Genomic DNA, 18,201 nt, shown 5'->3' with positions numbered 1-18,201 from the left:
TTAAAGGTACAAACCAAGCTTAAGTTCAAGTAATAAAAGACATAATAACATGACAGAAATGAGATGCAATGCAATGAAATGAACTAATGCAATACTCGCTAACGTTTGCCCAAACATGTTAGATGTATGCTTATTCTACTATTTTCATGTCCAAACATGATATGTTATGAGTAATGATGAACAACATATACATGTAAATGAGATAGGTGGAGAAGCATATAAGAAGTCACTATAAACATGTTAATTGATAGCATATTATAGCATCAATGATATTTTTGGAAGTGAACAACAAACATGTTACCACTTTCTCAATTGTAGGTATCTCGTCATCATTTCGTATAATGAAGTATATTCCTCTAGTCAATGTGGAGTGATGCTTGATTTGATGATGAACTACCTTCATACTGAGAGAGATGTTAGCTTGAGCATAATCAATATATATAAAGTAAAGGAATAAAATTAAGGAAACAAACGCATTTAGCTCAAAATTAGAGATATCTAATATCCCTAATTCTCTATGAATGTTGAAGAACTGCTCCGTTGCAAGAGGTTTGGTGAAGATGTCAGCTAGTTGCTTCTTGCTCTTCAAGTTTATGGCACTTATGTTGTCGCACATGATAGGTATACGATCAAGCTTAATACCAAAGTCAAGAAGTTGTTGCTTGAGCCATAATATCTGCGCACAGCAGCTTCCGACAACTACATATTTTGCCTCAGTAGTAGATAATGCAACCGATACTTGTTTCTTGCTATGCCAACTTATCAATGAATTTGAGAATAGATGACACGTTCCACTGGTGCTCTTTCTATCGGATTTGCAGCCAGCAAAATCTGAGTCGGAGAATCCTACCAAATAACAATCATTTCCCTTCGGATACCATAGGCCATATGTAGGAGTTCCACGTAAGTATCGCAGAATTCTTTTGACAGCTTTCAAGTGAGATTATTTTGGGGAAGATTGATATCTTGCACACATACACACACTAAACATAATGTCTGGTCTTGAGGCAGTAAGATACAATAGTGAACCTATCATTCCTCGGTATAATTTCACATTAACCTCTTTACCTTTCTCATCTTTGTCTAGATTTGTATTTGTTGCCATAGGTGTGTCAATTTCCTTTGCTTCACTCATTCCAAATCTTTTGAGCAGCTCCGTACAATTTTTAGTTTGATTCACAAACGTTCCATGACTGAGTTGCTTGATTTGTAGGCCAAGGAAGAAATTTAGCTCACCCATGAGACTCATCTCAAATTCATTCTGCATAAGCTTAGAAAAGTCTTTGACAAGTTTTGCATTAGTCGACCCAAATATAATATCATCTACATAAATTTGGACTAAGAGAATATCCTCATCTTTTCTTTTAATAAAGAGAGTAGTGTCAACTTTACCTCTAGAGTACCCTTGACTAAGGAGAAATTTGCTCAAACGTTCATACCAAGTCCGAGGGGCTTGTTTAAGACCGTATAGAGCACGTTTCAGCTTATAGACATGAGTTGGATACATGTAATTCTCAAAGTCGGGTGGCTGAGCAACATAGACTTCTTCATTAATATAGCCAATTAGAAAGGCACTCTTAACATCCATTTGGAATAGTTTGAAGTCTTTAGAACAAGCATAAGCAAGTAAGAGACGAATAGCTTCGAGACGTGCTACAGGAGCGTATGTCTCTTCATAATCAATACCTTCCTCTTGATTATAACCTTGGGCAACTAATCTAGCTTTGTTTCTAGTAATAACGCCGTTTTCATCAAGTTTGTTACGAAAAACCCATCTAGTGCCTATTACTTGATGATCTCCCGGATGAGGGACTAAGTCCCAAACATCATTCCGTTTAAATTAGTTTAATTCTTCTTGCATGGCCATTAGCCAATGCTCATCAAGTAATGCATCCTTAGCGTTTTTCGGCTCAACTTGTGAAACAAAAGCAAAATGATGACAGAAGTTACTTATCTTTGAGCGTGTTGTAACGCCCCTTGAGATGTCTCCTATTATATTGTCAATTGGATGGTCTTTCACGTTTGTCCAGGCCTTGGGAAGTTCTTCATTGATTGAGATGCTTTCATTTTCATTTTCATTGTGAGACTCATCTTTCTCTCTCTCAGCATCTTTCTTTACAATACTTTCATCCTCATCTTCCTTATCCTTGACAATGTCTTCAGTGGATGGACCTGCATCATTAAATGAAAGACCTTTCTCGACATATTTTGCATAAGATTCATCAAAAGACACGTGTACTGACTCTTCTACTATAATTAATCTCTTACTATATATCAGATATGCTTTGCTAGATTGTGAGTAACCAAGGAATATGCCCTCATCAGCTTTAGCATGTAGATGTTGTTTACTCTTAAGCCCTTAAACATAATGTCTCTTTTCTTAGTATGTTCTATTGTGCAGCCAGAATTTGTAAACATTACTTTAAAATCTTTGTCACACAATTGACTTATACTTAAAAGATTATGTTTAAGACCTTCTACTAGCAGCACATCAGTTATAGTAGTGGTAGAAGGGTTACCTACACTTCCTTTACCAAGTATGGCTCCCCGATTGTTATCTCCATAGGTGACATACCCCTTTTTCTTTGCTTGAAACTCAACGAAAAGAGATAGGTCTCCAGTCATGTGTCTTGAACATCCGCTATCAAGGAACCACAACCTTTCGGCAATGTCAAGACACTTTTCCTGCAAGATTAATTTAAAGAGGGAGGTCCCCAATTTTCATTGGGTCCTTGGTAGTGAGTACACAATTTGTTGCACTTAGGAAACCATTGAAATACTCCTTTAGGAACTAAAATTCTCCTAAATTTGCATTTTTCAATGGTATGTCCCTTTTTGCAACAATAATGACAGGTAATATGATGAGAATATGGAGTTTTGCTAGTTGATACTTTTGGTACAAAAGTGTATTTACTATATAAAGGAGTATACGATCTTTTGCCTTTGTCGGAATGTTTTGCTCCATTTTTCTTTAGATATTTGTTGTATCTTCGCACAAACAGTCCCATTTCCTTATCATCGGAGTCTTCGTCATCACTTGTGTCACTATCCTTTGGCTCTCGTTTTGAGGTCTTGGAGCTCGAAGCTTTTAGAGCTATTGACTTCTTCTCTACCTCTTTCTCCATGTTCTTTTCTTTCTTTGTCCTTTTCTCATGCATGTCAAGGCATTTAAGGTGTTGTTCATGTTCCTCTAGTTTACCAAATAGAGTTGTGATGTCTAAAGTGTTTAGATCATTTGCTTCCTTTATTGCTGTAACTTGGGTTGCCATTCCCTGTTCAAACATCTTAAGATTTTGTTAGTAGCAACTGCATTGGAAACAGGTCTATCAAGAGAATTTAACCGATTTTTCAGATGAACGAATCTCTTCTGCATGTTTTCGATGGATTCACCATCTTCCATGTGGAAGAGTTCGAACTCTTGAGTTAACGTATTGATCCTAGCTAGTTTGACATCATCCGTTCCCTCGTGGGCAACTTGCAATGTGTCCCACATAGCTTTAGCGGATCTACAATGGGAAACGCGATAGTATTCATCAACTCCTAGAGCTGAGATTAGAATATTTCTCGCTTTCCAATCGTATGCATATCTCTTTTCATCTTCAGCATTCCAAGTATCTTCTGGTTTTGGAACAACTGCACCAGCTGCATTTGTCATGGTGATCTGGAATGGACCATTGACAATAGCTGTCCAGATGTTCCTATCAATTGCATTGATATGGACACACATACAATCCTTCCAATAGCCGTAGTTTTCGCCGTTGAAAACTGGAGCTCTATTATGAGCCCCTTTAGGTCCGGAAGCCATCTTTCCAATAAGTGTTTCACGTAGCACGGAATAAACCAGAGCTCTTGATGCCACTTGTTAGACGCTGGCCTAAGGATCTAGAGGGGGGTGAATAGATCCAACACAGTTTTTCCGGGATTTTTACAGACTATAGCGAAAGCGGTTCTGAATCGACTTGCGTCTATTCCGGACCGCTATTGCAAAGGGTTATATGTGTTACAAAACCACAAGATATTCGAAATTCCGGATAAGGAGATATGCTATCGAATCAATACGTGTCACAACTGAATATCAATTAACTTCTAGATTGACAAACTTTGATTTACAATGCAGTAAGGTAGATTTAAGCAAATAGACAAACACTTGGTGACAATATTCAAATTGATGCTAATTCAAGATGTGGTGAATTGTGATGTTTATGCAGAACTTTTAATTCACAATTTTAACACTTGAATCATTGATCAATTTAGCAATTATACCAATTATGAGCAGAATAAAAAGAAACAGATAAAAGCGATAAGAACACGATATTTGTTTAGGCAGTTCGTCGACCGTCCTTGCTACGACTACGTCTGCCCCCAATTCCAAATTGAAATTGGGTAATCTTTCATTAATGTTGAAAGTAGTATATACAAAGAAGATAACAAAGCGATAAACGATAAACCAATTATGTCGATCCTTTGAATCTTCTTCCCCCTTAATCTTGAACAAGATCAAGGTTATCCAAGAGCTTCACTTTGATTCCCTTCTGCAGTGTCTTGATTCCTTGAACTCCCCGTTCCTCAATCGTTACACTCAGCCGAATCCTCAATGAACGCCTCTTGATAAAAACCCCCAAGAACCACCCATCGTGGAGGACAAAACCCGCAGATTTTATTCACCAACAAACCCCACAAACCTTCACCCACTAGGAATCTTCAATTCCGTTCCATGGACGTTATCGAACTCATCACTAACCCGCAACGCAAGAATGATTATGTGTAATTGTGTTGGAGATGATGAAGAACGAAGATGAGAAGCATTTGTGTATCTTTCAGTCGTTGGTGTTGATGAATAATTAACATGGAATGATATATATAGTTGCTGGTATGTTGGAGCAGAGAAAACACATAATTTGGGAAGTTTTCAGCAATTAGGTTGACCTACTTTAGTGCTTAGGTCGACCTAACAGAAGCAGAGTTGAAGTTGTCCTAGTTAGGTTGACCTGTTAGGTTGGCCTAAAATCTGTTAGGTTGACCTGCTGAAGGTTTAGGTCGACCTAAAGTCAGTTAGGTTGACCTGTTGAAGGTTTAGGTCGACCTAAATGCAGTTGTTTCCAGTTAGGTCGACCTGTTGAAGGTTTAGGTCGACCTAAAGTCAGTTGAAATGCATTTTTGTGACTTTTCTTCAGTTTAGGTCGACCTAGGAGTGTGGGTAGGTCGACCTAACAGTGACATCTGTAAATCCCTTCAGTTTAGGTCGACCTAGGAGTGTGGGTAGGTCGACCTAACAGTGACTTTGTCAGTTTTGCTGAGTTTGCTCTAGTTTTGAGTCGACCTAGGGCTTTGCTTGGTCGACCTAACAGATGTGATTTGAGCTTCATAATCTTCCATTGTCTTGAGTCATTCATTTATGCTTTTGTATTTGGTTGCTTGTGATGTTTGCCATGAATCAAAAACTCATTTGTGAAAAATAAAACATTGGTGATTCATATTGCTTGCATTATATGAGAATATTGTACGCAAAAAAAAAGAAGGACAAATTAAATATAATGAAATCTGAAATAATCTTCTTAGTTATTTTTAGTTATTTATAGGTTTTGAGTTAAAATATTGGAGTAGAATAGGATGATCTCTTTGCAAGAAAATTAATGTTCTCTACTTTTTTTTTTAAAAATGAAAACAGAATGTTGAAATAATATTTTTTTTAAAGAGACATATGGGAAAAAAATAATAAAATACATACATGCATTTGTGAAATAAAAAAAACGGACATACGGACACACGAGTTAAGTGTGTTTAGACAAATATATCTTAATTTAAACATATTTGGTGATTAAAAATAAATGTATGTAATTAACCCCTCTTTAGTACCTATTTATTTAGTTCATTTTCAGGTGATGTTATTATACAATTTATCTATTTTATTTTTAATTTCTATCACAAAATTTATATAATAAATATTTTAAATTAAGATAAAAATGAAATAAAAAAAATACGTTTGTGTTTTGACGTTGTACAAATTAAAAAAAGCGGGCAAACGGGCACGAGATAATTAAAAGAAATAATTAATGTCTATAATTTTTTTAGTTTATAAAATGTTTAAATCAACAATATTTTTTCTTGTATATAAATATTATTTTTATTTTGCTATTACTTATAAAAATATTTATATCAATAATAAATTTATTCTCGTTATTATTCAATATTTTGATCAATAATTTTATTTTTTCCATTTCATATAATTTCCATATTAAAAAAAAACAAAATTTATTAACATTTTAAATAAATATTAGTAAGTTATAAAAACTTCAAACAAACATCGAAATTTGAAATTTTAAATATTTATATTGAATCATTTATAGAAAAAATATGAATAAAAATAATTGTTTTAATTTAATATTTTAAAATATGATAAGTTATATATTTTGATGCAAAATTATTTTCTTTATAAGTTGATCAATATTATCAAAAATATTAATAACAATAAAATTATGAGAATATGAAGGCAAAATAAGTGAATACCAAAATTTTTTTCAAATTATTTCTCTTTAATATATGAGTGAAGGTCCATTTTGATCCCTCACAAATATTACACGAGTCAAATTAGTCCCTCACAAAAAAATTGACCCAACTTAATCCCTTACAAAATTTAACCGGATCATATTAGTCCTTTTGCTAATATTTTTCTCAAATCAGTTTATTTCCTAGTTTTAAACCGTGACTGGACTGCCACGTTGGATTTTATTTATTTTTCATTTTGTAAATACTAAATTGATTTTTATTTTTAATTTCATTTTTAAACAGTTATAAATTAATAATATAAAAAGCCAAAATTGTTTCTTATAAGGAGTTGAACTCAGGCCCACATGGTTAATCTTAAACAATTCTAAATTTAAAATACAAAATACAAAATTTGTATCAATATGGTCTCGAACCTAAGTCTCTTCAGATTAAATGAGAGTCAATTTAATACAATAGAAATTGATTTATCTATCTGTAAATGATAGTCACTTTACTAACAATAGAAATTGATTTGTCTAGTTGTTATTGATAGTCACTTTACTAACCGTAGAAATTGATTTGTTTAGTTGTAAATGATAATCACTTTATTAACAATATAAATTGATTTGTTTAGTTGTAAATGATAATCACTTTATTAACAATAGAAATTGATTTATCTAGTTGTAAATGATTATCACTTTACTAACAATAGAAATTGATTTGTCTTGTTGTAAATAATAGTTGCTTTACTAACAATAGAAATTGATTTTTGGCAAAATACTCTTTTTCGTCCTTTAACTTTGATTCAGGGTCCATTTAACTTTGATTCAGGGTCCATTTTAGTCCTTAAACTTTTAAAAAGACCATTTTGATCCCTTATATATTCAAACAACGTCACTTTAGTCCTTTCCGTCAATTTTTCAGTAACGGTGTCAAATATTGCCCCTGTGGCATCTGATGTGGCATTTCTTCTTCACCATCATCTTCTTCATTGCTCCATGTTCTTCCTTAAACCCAGAAAATACAAAATTTGTTCTTCCCTAAATTAAAATATGTGAACATAAATTAAAATACAAAATATAGAAAGCAATTGTTTTTCTTCAACCATTTTTAATTTAAATCTTTATATTACATATTATGACTGTAAAAAAATTAAAGTGTAAAGCAACAATAATTATAATATACTAGTTAGAATTTTATTTAATAAAAATCATGTCTCCAATATTTTTTGAAAGCTTCAGACGATTTAACAAACAATACATGAACCATCATACATACCATTATTGTATCTATTATTACATTTCCTAAAGAAGAAAAATAAATGATAAAATTGATTAGCAATTTTGTTGTAAAACTTAGTTTTTTCCAGAAGCATAAGATTGAAACCTTCATGATCAATTTCTAGCAGAAGAATAAAAATCAGTTGTAAAACTCATTAATTCATAAAAACTCATTACTAATTTTCATTCTATAAAATACCATCAAACATCACAGAAAAGTAATTTCCATTCGATCTGGGCATACGATTTATCAGTGCATTTGTTTCCTCTTTCAATAAATCCCCAAAAGGGTTTCCCACTTCGTCGTTGCTACTCGTCGCTTCAAGTAAGGTAAGATCTGATTTGTACCGTATATACACTCTCCAAAAGGGTTTTCGACTTCATCGTTCCTACGCGGCCATGTTCGGTTTTTGAGTAGATGAAGCAACCCAGATTTCAGGTTAGGAACAAATCTGAGGTGAGATAAGATTTAGCAAGAAAAGGAACAATAGGTAAGGAAAAGAATAAATCCGATGGTGGTGGCGACTGTGATTGATTGGTGGTAAGAAGAAGAGGATTTTTTGGTTTATCAGAGATGATTGGAGGCGATGAAGTTGGTGGCGGTGAAGATGAATCCATGGGTCATCTCTCATTCTTCACATAATATCCATAAAAATAAAACCCAGAAAATTAAAATATATATTTTTTTCTTAAATAAGTCTCCACATCAGCCACATAATATCCACGTAAGAGTCATGTGTATTCAAAGTGGCTATTTTATTTGACTTTGACTAACAGAACTAACGGAAAGGACAAACGTGACCCAGTTCGAAAAGATAAAGGATCAAACTGGTCTTTTTAAAAGTTTAAAGACTAAAATGGACCCCGAGTCAAAGTTAAAGGACGAAAAAGGGTATTTTGCCTTGATTTTTCTAGTTGTAAATGATAGTCACTTTATTAACGATAGAAATTGATTTGTCTAGTTGTAAAGTGAAGATTATTTAACTTGAATGAGACTTGGATTTGAGACCTCATAGGTAAAAATTTATGTATAGAATTTGTTAATATTAGTAGAAATCATGGAAATTACTTGTTTAAAAATTACTTTATAAGAAATAATTTTGACTTTTTTGATATTATTCATTGATAACTGTTTAAAAATGAAATTAAAAATAAAAATTAATTTAGTATTTAAAAAAAAATCTAACGTGTCAGTCCAGTCAAGGTTTAGAAGTATGATAAAAACCGGTTTAGAAGTAGAAAAAACCAATTTGAGAAAAATATTAGCAGAAGGACTAATATGACCCGGTTAAATTTTGTAAGGGATTAAGTTGAGTCAATTTTTTTGTGAGGGACTAATTTGACTCGTGTAATATTTGTGAGGGACCAAAATGGGTCTTCACTCTTAATATTTCAAGAACAAATTTTAAAATTGTATCCATTTATCCTTTTAGAATAAATAATATCATTATTACCTTATACTTAGAGATGAAAATATGTTAGGTCAACCTACAGGGCCTATAATCTAGCATATTTAAAACTAAGTCAGGTCAGACTTATTTAATAAAAAGAATAGGTTTAGGCATTTTTAAAAGCCTATTGAATTAAATAGGTCAGAGTTATGCTATAAAAACCTTTAAAATCATTATTAGGGTGTCAAACCCTCTGCTAGAATTTATAAGTAGTCCCGACAAGAGCATGACGAAAATCGATTTACAAAAAAAAGCACAAAAAAAGTGAAAGAGGTAGTTCATGGCATGGCATGAGGGGAGATGGTAGCAGTAATAAGAATGTGAGAACTTTTTCTTAGTGGCAAGTGTGTTGTTATGGGAAGGTGTTTATTTATGTAACTTGTATTGATCTTTACTGAATGTCAAAGATTTTGTAATAAAATATACTCCCTCCGTCTCATAATAAGTGTCTCGTTTGTATTTTTTTCCTATACTCAAATTAATTGTCCATTTATAATTCCAATGCATCAATCATTATTATTTTTCTACTATTATACCCCTATTTATTAACTTTCACGTTATTCAACTATTATTAATAGGAGTATTCTAGTAAATGACATTAACTTTTTTACTAAAACCAACACATCCAATCATTTTCTTAAAAGCCGCGCATTGCTCAAATAAGACATTTATTATGAGACGGAGGGAGTATTCATGTGGTCAAAATATTTCATAATTGTGGGCGAGTCTCTGATTTTGATTTTGAAAATAGTTTTAAATAGAAAAATGTTTACTCTAATTGTATTATTTCTAAAAGGAGAATTGTGAATGACGTCTAGTATACTATCGTTGCTATTTGAAAAAAAAACACTCTCGTTGTTAAAATTAGGTTGTTACATTGTGATATTGGAGCTTGGCGGTAGATTTCGCAAAGTGTTTGTGAGTCGGGTGTCCTACGCTGATCAAGTGTCGGATTTAGTGGGAGTAAGTGTTTGGAGTGTTATGTGTTGTGTGTCTCTAGTCAAGAATGATACATGCTTAGACAATTGATTGTCTCTTAATTGAAGTTAATATACCCTATAATACTTAAGTAAGAATAATATATAATTAAAACCCTAGAATATTAGATGACTTTGGTTAACAAGTATCTCTGAATTCTTTAGATGTGTCGGTCTGGAGAGGGCGACATTGAATTGAATAAGAACTACAAGTTATTTCTGCAATAACTCAATGGATTAGAAGTTGTGTTGGTCGTGATCACTCAGAGAGGCTGGGTAGGGACAAGTAGACATCAAACTTACAAAGGATTGCAAGTAAGCACTTGATTTGGGGGACCTTTTGAGAAAAATTATTGGATGTTCATTCCAGTGAGTTCAGAATGAGACAAGATGATGTTTATTAGCTATTAAGAAGACGTTGTTGTGGAATTCTAGAGCAAACTGCAGATAGATGTCAATTGAAAATAATTACTTAGATGTCAATTGAACGTTTTCTGTGAGAAGTAAGAGGGAATTGCACATCAAGAGTGATCAAACCTAATGAAGTTAGACAACGATTATACCATTGGTAGGTGTTGCACCCCAAAATTTGCCCTCTTTATTGGAGCTATAAGTTAATGATGACGTTTATTTCGTCATTCAAAAATGGAAGAAAAATAATAAAGAGTTTTCATGTGTTAAGGAAGTAAAGTGTGAAGAATGGTTTAAAACCGTGAAAGTACGAGAAAATTCATAAATACTATTTGGAAGGTGATACGAGTTAAGTTCCCGCGTTGTCCTCATTGTTTCGACAAAATCTACAACTTTTGTGTTCGGCTCGGGAGCCAATTCTTTAAGGAAGGTCTTCAAATTGGCAAATTACTTGAGGTTTTTGCAGTGAGAAATAGTGCTGAATGTAGGGTTTTGCGCCTCGGAAAATTCATATCTCCTAATCCGCTCGCCGGATTCGCTTGAAAATTTAACTGGAGCTCCGTGGCATCATTACCAAGATTTCATATGTTCGGACCAAAGGCCAATTATGCATGGAAAATTCCCAGAATTTTAAGGATCGTCGTGTTGTTTCGGTAAAAAGTGTGTTTTCGAGCATGTCGCGCCGAGTTCAAAAATTCATAACTTCTTCGATTTTTATCGTATGAAGTCCATTCCGGCGGAATTCTCCCAGAAATTTCGTTAGCTTCGATTCTTCGTCACACATGCCTGTTCAGATTCTGAGCCGAAGATAAGGTTTTATCGAGTTCTTTGAGCGGTACTCACAAAATTTCGCACAGTCGCGCCAGATGAATCGACGTTTCTCGTCATTCAAACAGGCGTAATTTCTTCATCGCTTATCAGATCAAGACGATTCTCGCGGTGACGATTCACGAATTTGGTCATCTTCACAGTGGCATCGGTTTCGTTCCGAAATTTAGAGCCGAACCGAGTTTCCTTAAAAAACGAGCCAAAATAAGAGAATTAAGGGCGTTTTGGACATTTCACTATGTTCGCTATATAAGTCATTTTTCTTCACAAATTCTCATAACTTGACTTCACCCAAAAAGATCAAAAACACTTTCTCTCAATTCTCTCTCAATTCTCTTGAATCAAAACCACAAATTACATAAAAACTTTCATCGATATTCATCAATTTTCTTCAAGATCAAGAACAACATGGATTGAAAATCAAAGTTCCGAGTTTGAAGTTCTTCTCCTCCTCTCTCCCTAGCTTGCGCGCCCCTCTCTCACTCTCCTTGGGATCCGCTTTTCGCTTCGCGTTGTGTTCGCATACGTGTCGTGTTCGTGTTCGCGCGTCGGTTTAGATCTTCATTCGGTAAGCTTTCTAATCATGAATTAAGTGCTTAATTGATGATCATTACATGAATTCAAGTTTAGATATACTTATTGCTCTTGTCTCAATGGATGTGTGATGTGTGATTGATCGATGAATTCGCGTATTGTTAATTGTGTTCATATGAATTGTGGCTAGAATTAATGTTTGTTCCATATGATTGATGCTCGTTGATGATGAATTACGCTATTTGTGTTCGAATCCATGGCTCGTTGGTGATCATGTGTGCAATATTGTTAACATTCATGCGTAAGTCTTGCGATACACTCCAAGTGTTCGTTTAAATGCTTGTGTATAATTTTTGCTTGATAATGGCCTAGTTTGATGCTTAGGTTATGACTTGAGTATAGTTGCTATAATTGATCATCTTCACGTGTGTTAATTCTTGCCGTTGGTGACGTATTGATGTGATTGTTGGTGTTAATACTTGTATCTTGTGTCGCACTCAAGGTGTTTGTGCCAATATATGTGTTGAAATCTTTTGCTTACTATTTGTTTTGGTAAGTGCTTAAATCATTACTTGAGATATTGTCATAGTTTGATTACCATTGTATGTGTTAATGCTCGTCACTTATGTTGCGTTTGCATAATTGTTGGTGATGATGTTTGAGTTGTGGTTTGGCTCTACGCGTCGCACTTTGTTTGGTTTGTGGTTGTTTGGCCTAATTGACGTGGGGATTCATGTCTATCTTTTGCCAATATGTTTCATTTGTGCTTAATCATTGAAATCGATATATGTTTGGTTTTGTTGCTTTGGTGCTTGATGATTGTTCGCTTATTGCTAATAGCATGCCTCATGTTGATACTTGACTCACATATTCTCTTGTGCCATCAATCTTTGCCTTGATACCGTGCCTTGTTTCCATGATCGTTTCACTATGTTTTGGTTGCGCTTTGAAGATGTGCATGATGCTTGCAAGTTGGTATTGGTTTAGATTGAGTGGGAATGGCTTCCAAGCCTTTAAAAATGATAAAATTTGGTTTTCCTACAGTGGAACTCGGTTCCCAAAATGGAGGAACCGGTTCCTACTCAATCTAAAGCGCTTTGGTTTTGGGCAGAATGCCCTGGAACCCGGTTCCCAGTTTAGGGGAACCGGTTCCTGCTGTGTTGTGTTGCTTTGGTTTTTGGGCAGAATGCCCTGGAACCCGGTTCCCAGTTTGGGGGAACCGGTTCCTGCTGTGTTTTGCTGGTTTCGAATTTGGGCAGAGTGCCCTGGAACCCGGTTCCCAGTTTGGGGGGAACCGGTTCCTGTGTGTGTTTTTGTGCTGGAACCCGGGTTCCCATATAGGGGAACCGGTTCCCTTACTTGTTTTTGGTCCTTTTCTTTTCTAACTTCTTTCTTGCGTAACTTTTCACTCATAGCTTTGTTTTACATGTTCCTTATACCGTTGGAAAGCTTGAGAAGTGTACTACCTAGTTAAATGTTTGTTTCTCATTAATTTGTATCCCATTTATGTTTGATCTCTCTTTGAGGTTTTGTGATTCATTTCATATTCATATTATTTGATCGTTTCCTTTCGCTTTATAATAAGAACGCAATTCCGATTGCGATGTTTGTTATCTCTAACTTGTGTGCTAGTGTGCAAGGCGTTTGGACGGTCACCGATTGATACTCATTGCTTGAGTTTTCCGCTTCACTTGCGGAATACGATTATATCTCATTGACTCGTATCGTGTTCTCGACTTGGAGACACGATCTTATCGCTTTATATCTGCTTGTTTGGTTTGCTTGTTACTCTTGCAGGTGTATCGTGATTATGCTCGACATGCGAGTCGACATTTGTGCGCTTTATGGCTAATCGGTGTGCTGACTATTTGCTTTTGCTTTGCTAGCTCGCTCGCGGGATTCTAGTTTCTTCGTTTTGCTTCGCTTTAGTTTACGGATCATCATCCGTTTGGTATTGATTCCGTTTCATTTTATCTTTTCTCGCACTTTATTGCTTTCCGCATCATCCTATAACATGAGAAGTAGGACCTAGACATGCATCTAGCCAAGCCCTCGAAAGAGGCTCTGTTTTTGTTGGTGTGTTTACATTTGTGCTTTGCGGCAGGGAGTCACGGTGTAATAAGTCCTATATGGCACTCCGTTAAGTCCTCATGGAAGGCATGCGGTCAAGGGTTCGTAATCAACCCCCGCCTAGTCTCATAGAGTCTGTTCAGTATGCGCACGTTACGCGTGGCTCGCTTCTGAACCAACACAAGATCTTGTTATCGAGTATGTCAGGAAAAGGGTTCATGTAGCCGGACCCCCGCCTTTCCTATAGCTCACGTCGCTCGACGTTGACGCTCGGTGTACGCACGCACCATTTTCCTTTATGATCCGTGACGGCTTGGTTGCTGAGAGGGGTCCGCCCTCTTGTCTATGGCCCGATCATTTTCGCGAGGTCTAATGCTTGGTTGACTTGGGTTGAGTTGCTCCCCTTGGCTATGGCGGGACCGCCTTTCTACCACTTGGCCAGTGCCTTTGGTTTGTTTGCTTCACGAGTGGATGCTCGTTTGTGTGCTATATTGTTTGCATTCGCTTTTCCCCCGTAGGTTGTTTAGTTTAGTTTAGACTTGTACCCTTTGTATGATAACATTAGGTAGCAAGCTTTCCCCCTTAGCTTAGGTTTTCCTCATGCATTCTTTAAAACACAAACCACACTCTTTGATTTTCTTTTCTTAAGAGCTTGTTATTTCCGCTCCATTCCCAAGCATAAGTCTCCAAAGGTCGAGCAGCGGAGTGTGAATGTAACTCGTTCACCTAAAAAACACAAAACAAATAGAAATTAGTTAGCCGAGCTACGGTAGCTCTGATTCTGCAAAACAGATACGTAGGCAGCGGGGTAGGGCCCGTGCGAGCATAATCCTTTATTTTCCCTACATTCTGCATTCATTTTAGTCTAGATTAGCATAGATTTGTTACATACCCATAGATTTAGACACTAGTGTGGATACCATCGAGTACGATGGGCGCGAGGGGTGCTAGCACCTTCCCCTCGCGTAACCGACTCCCTTACCCTTTTCTCTGGTCGTGAGACCGTTGTTTTGTTTTGTGGTTTGCTGGCATTCCCTTCCTTTTCAGGATAAATATGTTAGTGGCGACTCTGTTAATTTTCGCGGTAGCGACAGCTGGCGACTCTGCTGGGGACGTCTTGACCTGTTGCTGGTCCGGACCTAGCGAGTCGATCCTAGCGCTTGTGTGTTTATCATTGGGTGTTTTTACTGCTTTGCATATTTACTTGTTTGCATTGCATTCTATGTGCGCTTTTACTTTTATGCATCATATTCTGGACTGGCTGGATCTCTGTCTGTTGGGTGGGTGTTACAAGAGGTAAAAGGCCCAATACCCAGGCTATGTGTGAACCATAGGAACCCTGGATAGAGTGGGAGCATGGTTTGTCTCGAGGTGTACGTCTCTGGATGGATTATGTGACCACGAGCAGAGTAGTGGTTTCAAACGGAGGTATTATCATCACCCGCTTATGCGCTGTGATGATGCTTATCTTCGGGCGGACCGTATACTGCGTTTCATGACCTTACCTTGGCCTAGATTTTACCCGTGAGTGGGGCGGGAATCAATGATCATATTAACAGGTACATCGTTGGTGACCGCTGTTCTCGTTCGTGGGTTACCGCTGTTCTCGTTCGTGGGTTACCGCTGTTCTTGTTCGTGGGTTACCGCTGTTCTTGTTCGAGTGTACTATGGTCCTTGTTCGTGGGGTACTATGGTTCTTGTTCGAGTGGTAGTCTGTGTTCTATTCCAAGTGTGTTATTGACTATGGGCTTTGGTTCTGTGGATTGACATTCTATATTCCGTGTGGTATAATATTTGGGGGCCGAATCTTTGGCTCTATACTATGTGTGTTACCGGCAGTCCAGAATGCCTGGTGGGCGGCAACAAGTCCCACCACTTTGCATCATAGCATATATATTTCCAAAAGAAACGCAAAAAAAAAGATATGTATAATAAGCATTTGCATGTCATGTTTTTCAGGGATATTCAGGAGTTCACTCGAGCTAAAGATGGACACTCCCATTGATACTGTCAAGGAGGCAAAGAGACATACGCACACCTACAGCTTTTTTCGAGAGCCGTTGACCGCCTTAGAGGGTTTGAGTTCGTTAATGACCGCTTTCTGCTTGAAGAGTTTCACGGACAATTATGGGAATATCTTGACTTTGTTGGAAACCGTGGTTGATACTCCTGCTTTGCAAACTTTGATGCAATTCTATGATCCTGAAATGAGGTGTTTCACGTTCCAGGATTACCAGTTGGCTCCGACATTGGAAGAGTACTCTATTATTCTTAATCTCAAGGTAAAAAGCGAAGTGCCATTCATCGACATTCCTAAAGAGTTGAATTTCAAGTTGATTGCTGCTGCTCTTTATTTGAGCATAAAAGAAGTATCTGATAATTGGAAGTCGAATGGAGGTGTCTCGGGGTTCTCTTTGAAGTTCTTGGTGAGAAAAGCTAAAGAGGAATTTGAGAAAAAGAATTGGAACGCGTACAATGCATTGCTTGCTGTGGATATTTACGGGATTGTGATGTTCCCGAATGTTCCCAATTTTGTAGACTCGGCCGCGATACACATCTTCATGGGAAAGAATCCTATTCCTACTTTGTTGGCCGATACTTACTATGCCGTTCATGCCCGATATGAGAAACGTGGCGGTGCTATCACTTGTTGCCTTCAATTGTTGTTCATCTGGTTCCTCTCTTTGTTGCCCAGCAAAGGACCTTTTGTGAAGACAAGGGAGAAACTTAAGTGGACCCACAGGATTATGTCACTTACCTCTTATGACATCCAGTGGCCAAAGTATCGAATTAACGTTTCTGAAGTGATTGTTGGATGCGGTAAGTTTGATAATGTTCCTTTGGTTGGTACCAGAGGTTGCATCAATTACAATCCCGTGGTATCCCTGCGTCAGTTGGGGTATACGTTGAAAGACAAGCCGGCAGATCACTTGATAGCGGAGACAGTCTATTTTGAGAAGGGGTCGGATCCAGAAAAGTTGAAGGAGATAATTGTGGCTTGGAAGAAAATCCGTAAGCATAATGGAGCCCATTTAGAGAAGAAGGAATCACTTGCTTTGACACCGTATGTTGAATGGATTGTGAAACGGGTTAGAAACTTGTTGCTGCCATATGACAGGGTTGCACCACTTCAAAAGCAACCTCCTTTGATTCTATCTGAATTTGTGCCAACAGAACTTTACAAGGATGCTCTGGTTACCAACTACAGGTTGCATGAAAGAGAGCAAGAGACCAATTTGAAGTTCTTTGAAGAGAGATATGCAAAGATGAGGTTGATGCACCAGCTCAAGCAAGTCGAAGGCGCAAGTTCAAGTCAAGCCAGTGCCCGGAGGCGTCCCTATGAGTTGCTAGAGGAAGATTTGTATCAGAAGCAGCAAGAGTGTCTACAGTTACAGAGATCAGAGAGTAGTCTCAAGAGGCAGAAATGGGATTCAGATAAACAGCTAGCAGAAGAGAAGGCTAAGACTGCTCGGCTTGAAGAAGAACTAAGAAGACTCCGAGCCCAACGGAGAGGAGATGGAGAAGTTCATTCTGTTGCCAGGCGATCCTAGTATCACTGTGGGGTAGATTTGTTTGATCCATGATGGTGGATTTGATGTTTATGCTTGATATTTGTCGCCCATGTCCAGGATTGTTGGATGGGGTCGCATTTTGATGTTCTGGATTTCTTTTGTATGCCTTATGAGCACTTTGTGACACGGTTATGTGTTTTGTTGTATGAACTCAAATTCTCAGTTATGTTTGAATGAAATATGCTCAGTTTGCCGATTTATTCTTGTGTGTGGATTGTTTTTCAAATATATTCGGTGTCAGGGTTGCTATGTCCTATCTGAAAGTGGGATGAACTCTTGGATACCTGAAAATTGACAAACATCTCATGCATATCATTCATATATCATACATGTCATATATTTGCAGGTTTTGCAGGTCTTATATCTTATGTCTCGCTGTTTTATTATCAGAAGGAGTTCTAAGACGGCTAATCACCCGTATCCGACTAGGAGCAATCAGAGAAGGCAGATGGAACAGATTCAGGAACAGATGGCTGAGATGAGAGATCAATTGACAGAGCAGATGAATGCGCAGATGGCGCAGTTTATGGAAGCATTGACTAATGTGACTAAGGGGCAGGATGACTTGCGAGTTCTCGTCGAGAACTCCAGA

General features: G+C 36.9%; 1 protein-coding gene across 1 annotated transcript; it reads left to right on the top strand.

Annotated features, from left to right (window-relative positions):
- The first annotated feature begins 16,025 nt into the window (after positions 1–16,025).
- Positions 16,026–17,588, top strand: LOC131648440 (uncharacterized). The gene has a single exon (XM_058918201.1). The coding sequence runs from the start codon at positions 16,026–16,028 to the stop codon at positions 17,586–17,588; it is 1,563 nt and encodes a 520-aa protein (XP_058774184.1).
- The last annotated feature ends 613 nt before the right edge of the window (positions 17,589–18,201 follow it).

The sequence above is a fragment of the Vicia villosa genome, linkage group LG1 (genome assembly GCF_029867415.1).
Source record: "Vicia villosa cultivar HV-30 ecotype Madison, WI linkage group LG1, Vvil1.0, whole genome shotgun sequence".
NCBI classification, from domain to species: Eukaryota; Viridiplantae; Streptophyta; class Magnoliopsida; order Fabales; family Fabaceae; genus Vicia; species Vicia villosa.
Note: the sequence above shows the minus strand (reverse complement) of the source record. Positions and strands in the feature narration are given on the sequence as shown.

Bases quoted from the DNA above. Each gene is read 5' to 3' on its own strand.
- LOC131648440 (XM_058918201.1), top strand. From the start codon at position 16,026: ATGGACACTCCCATTGATACTGTCAAGGAGGCAAAGAGACATACGCAC.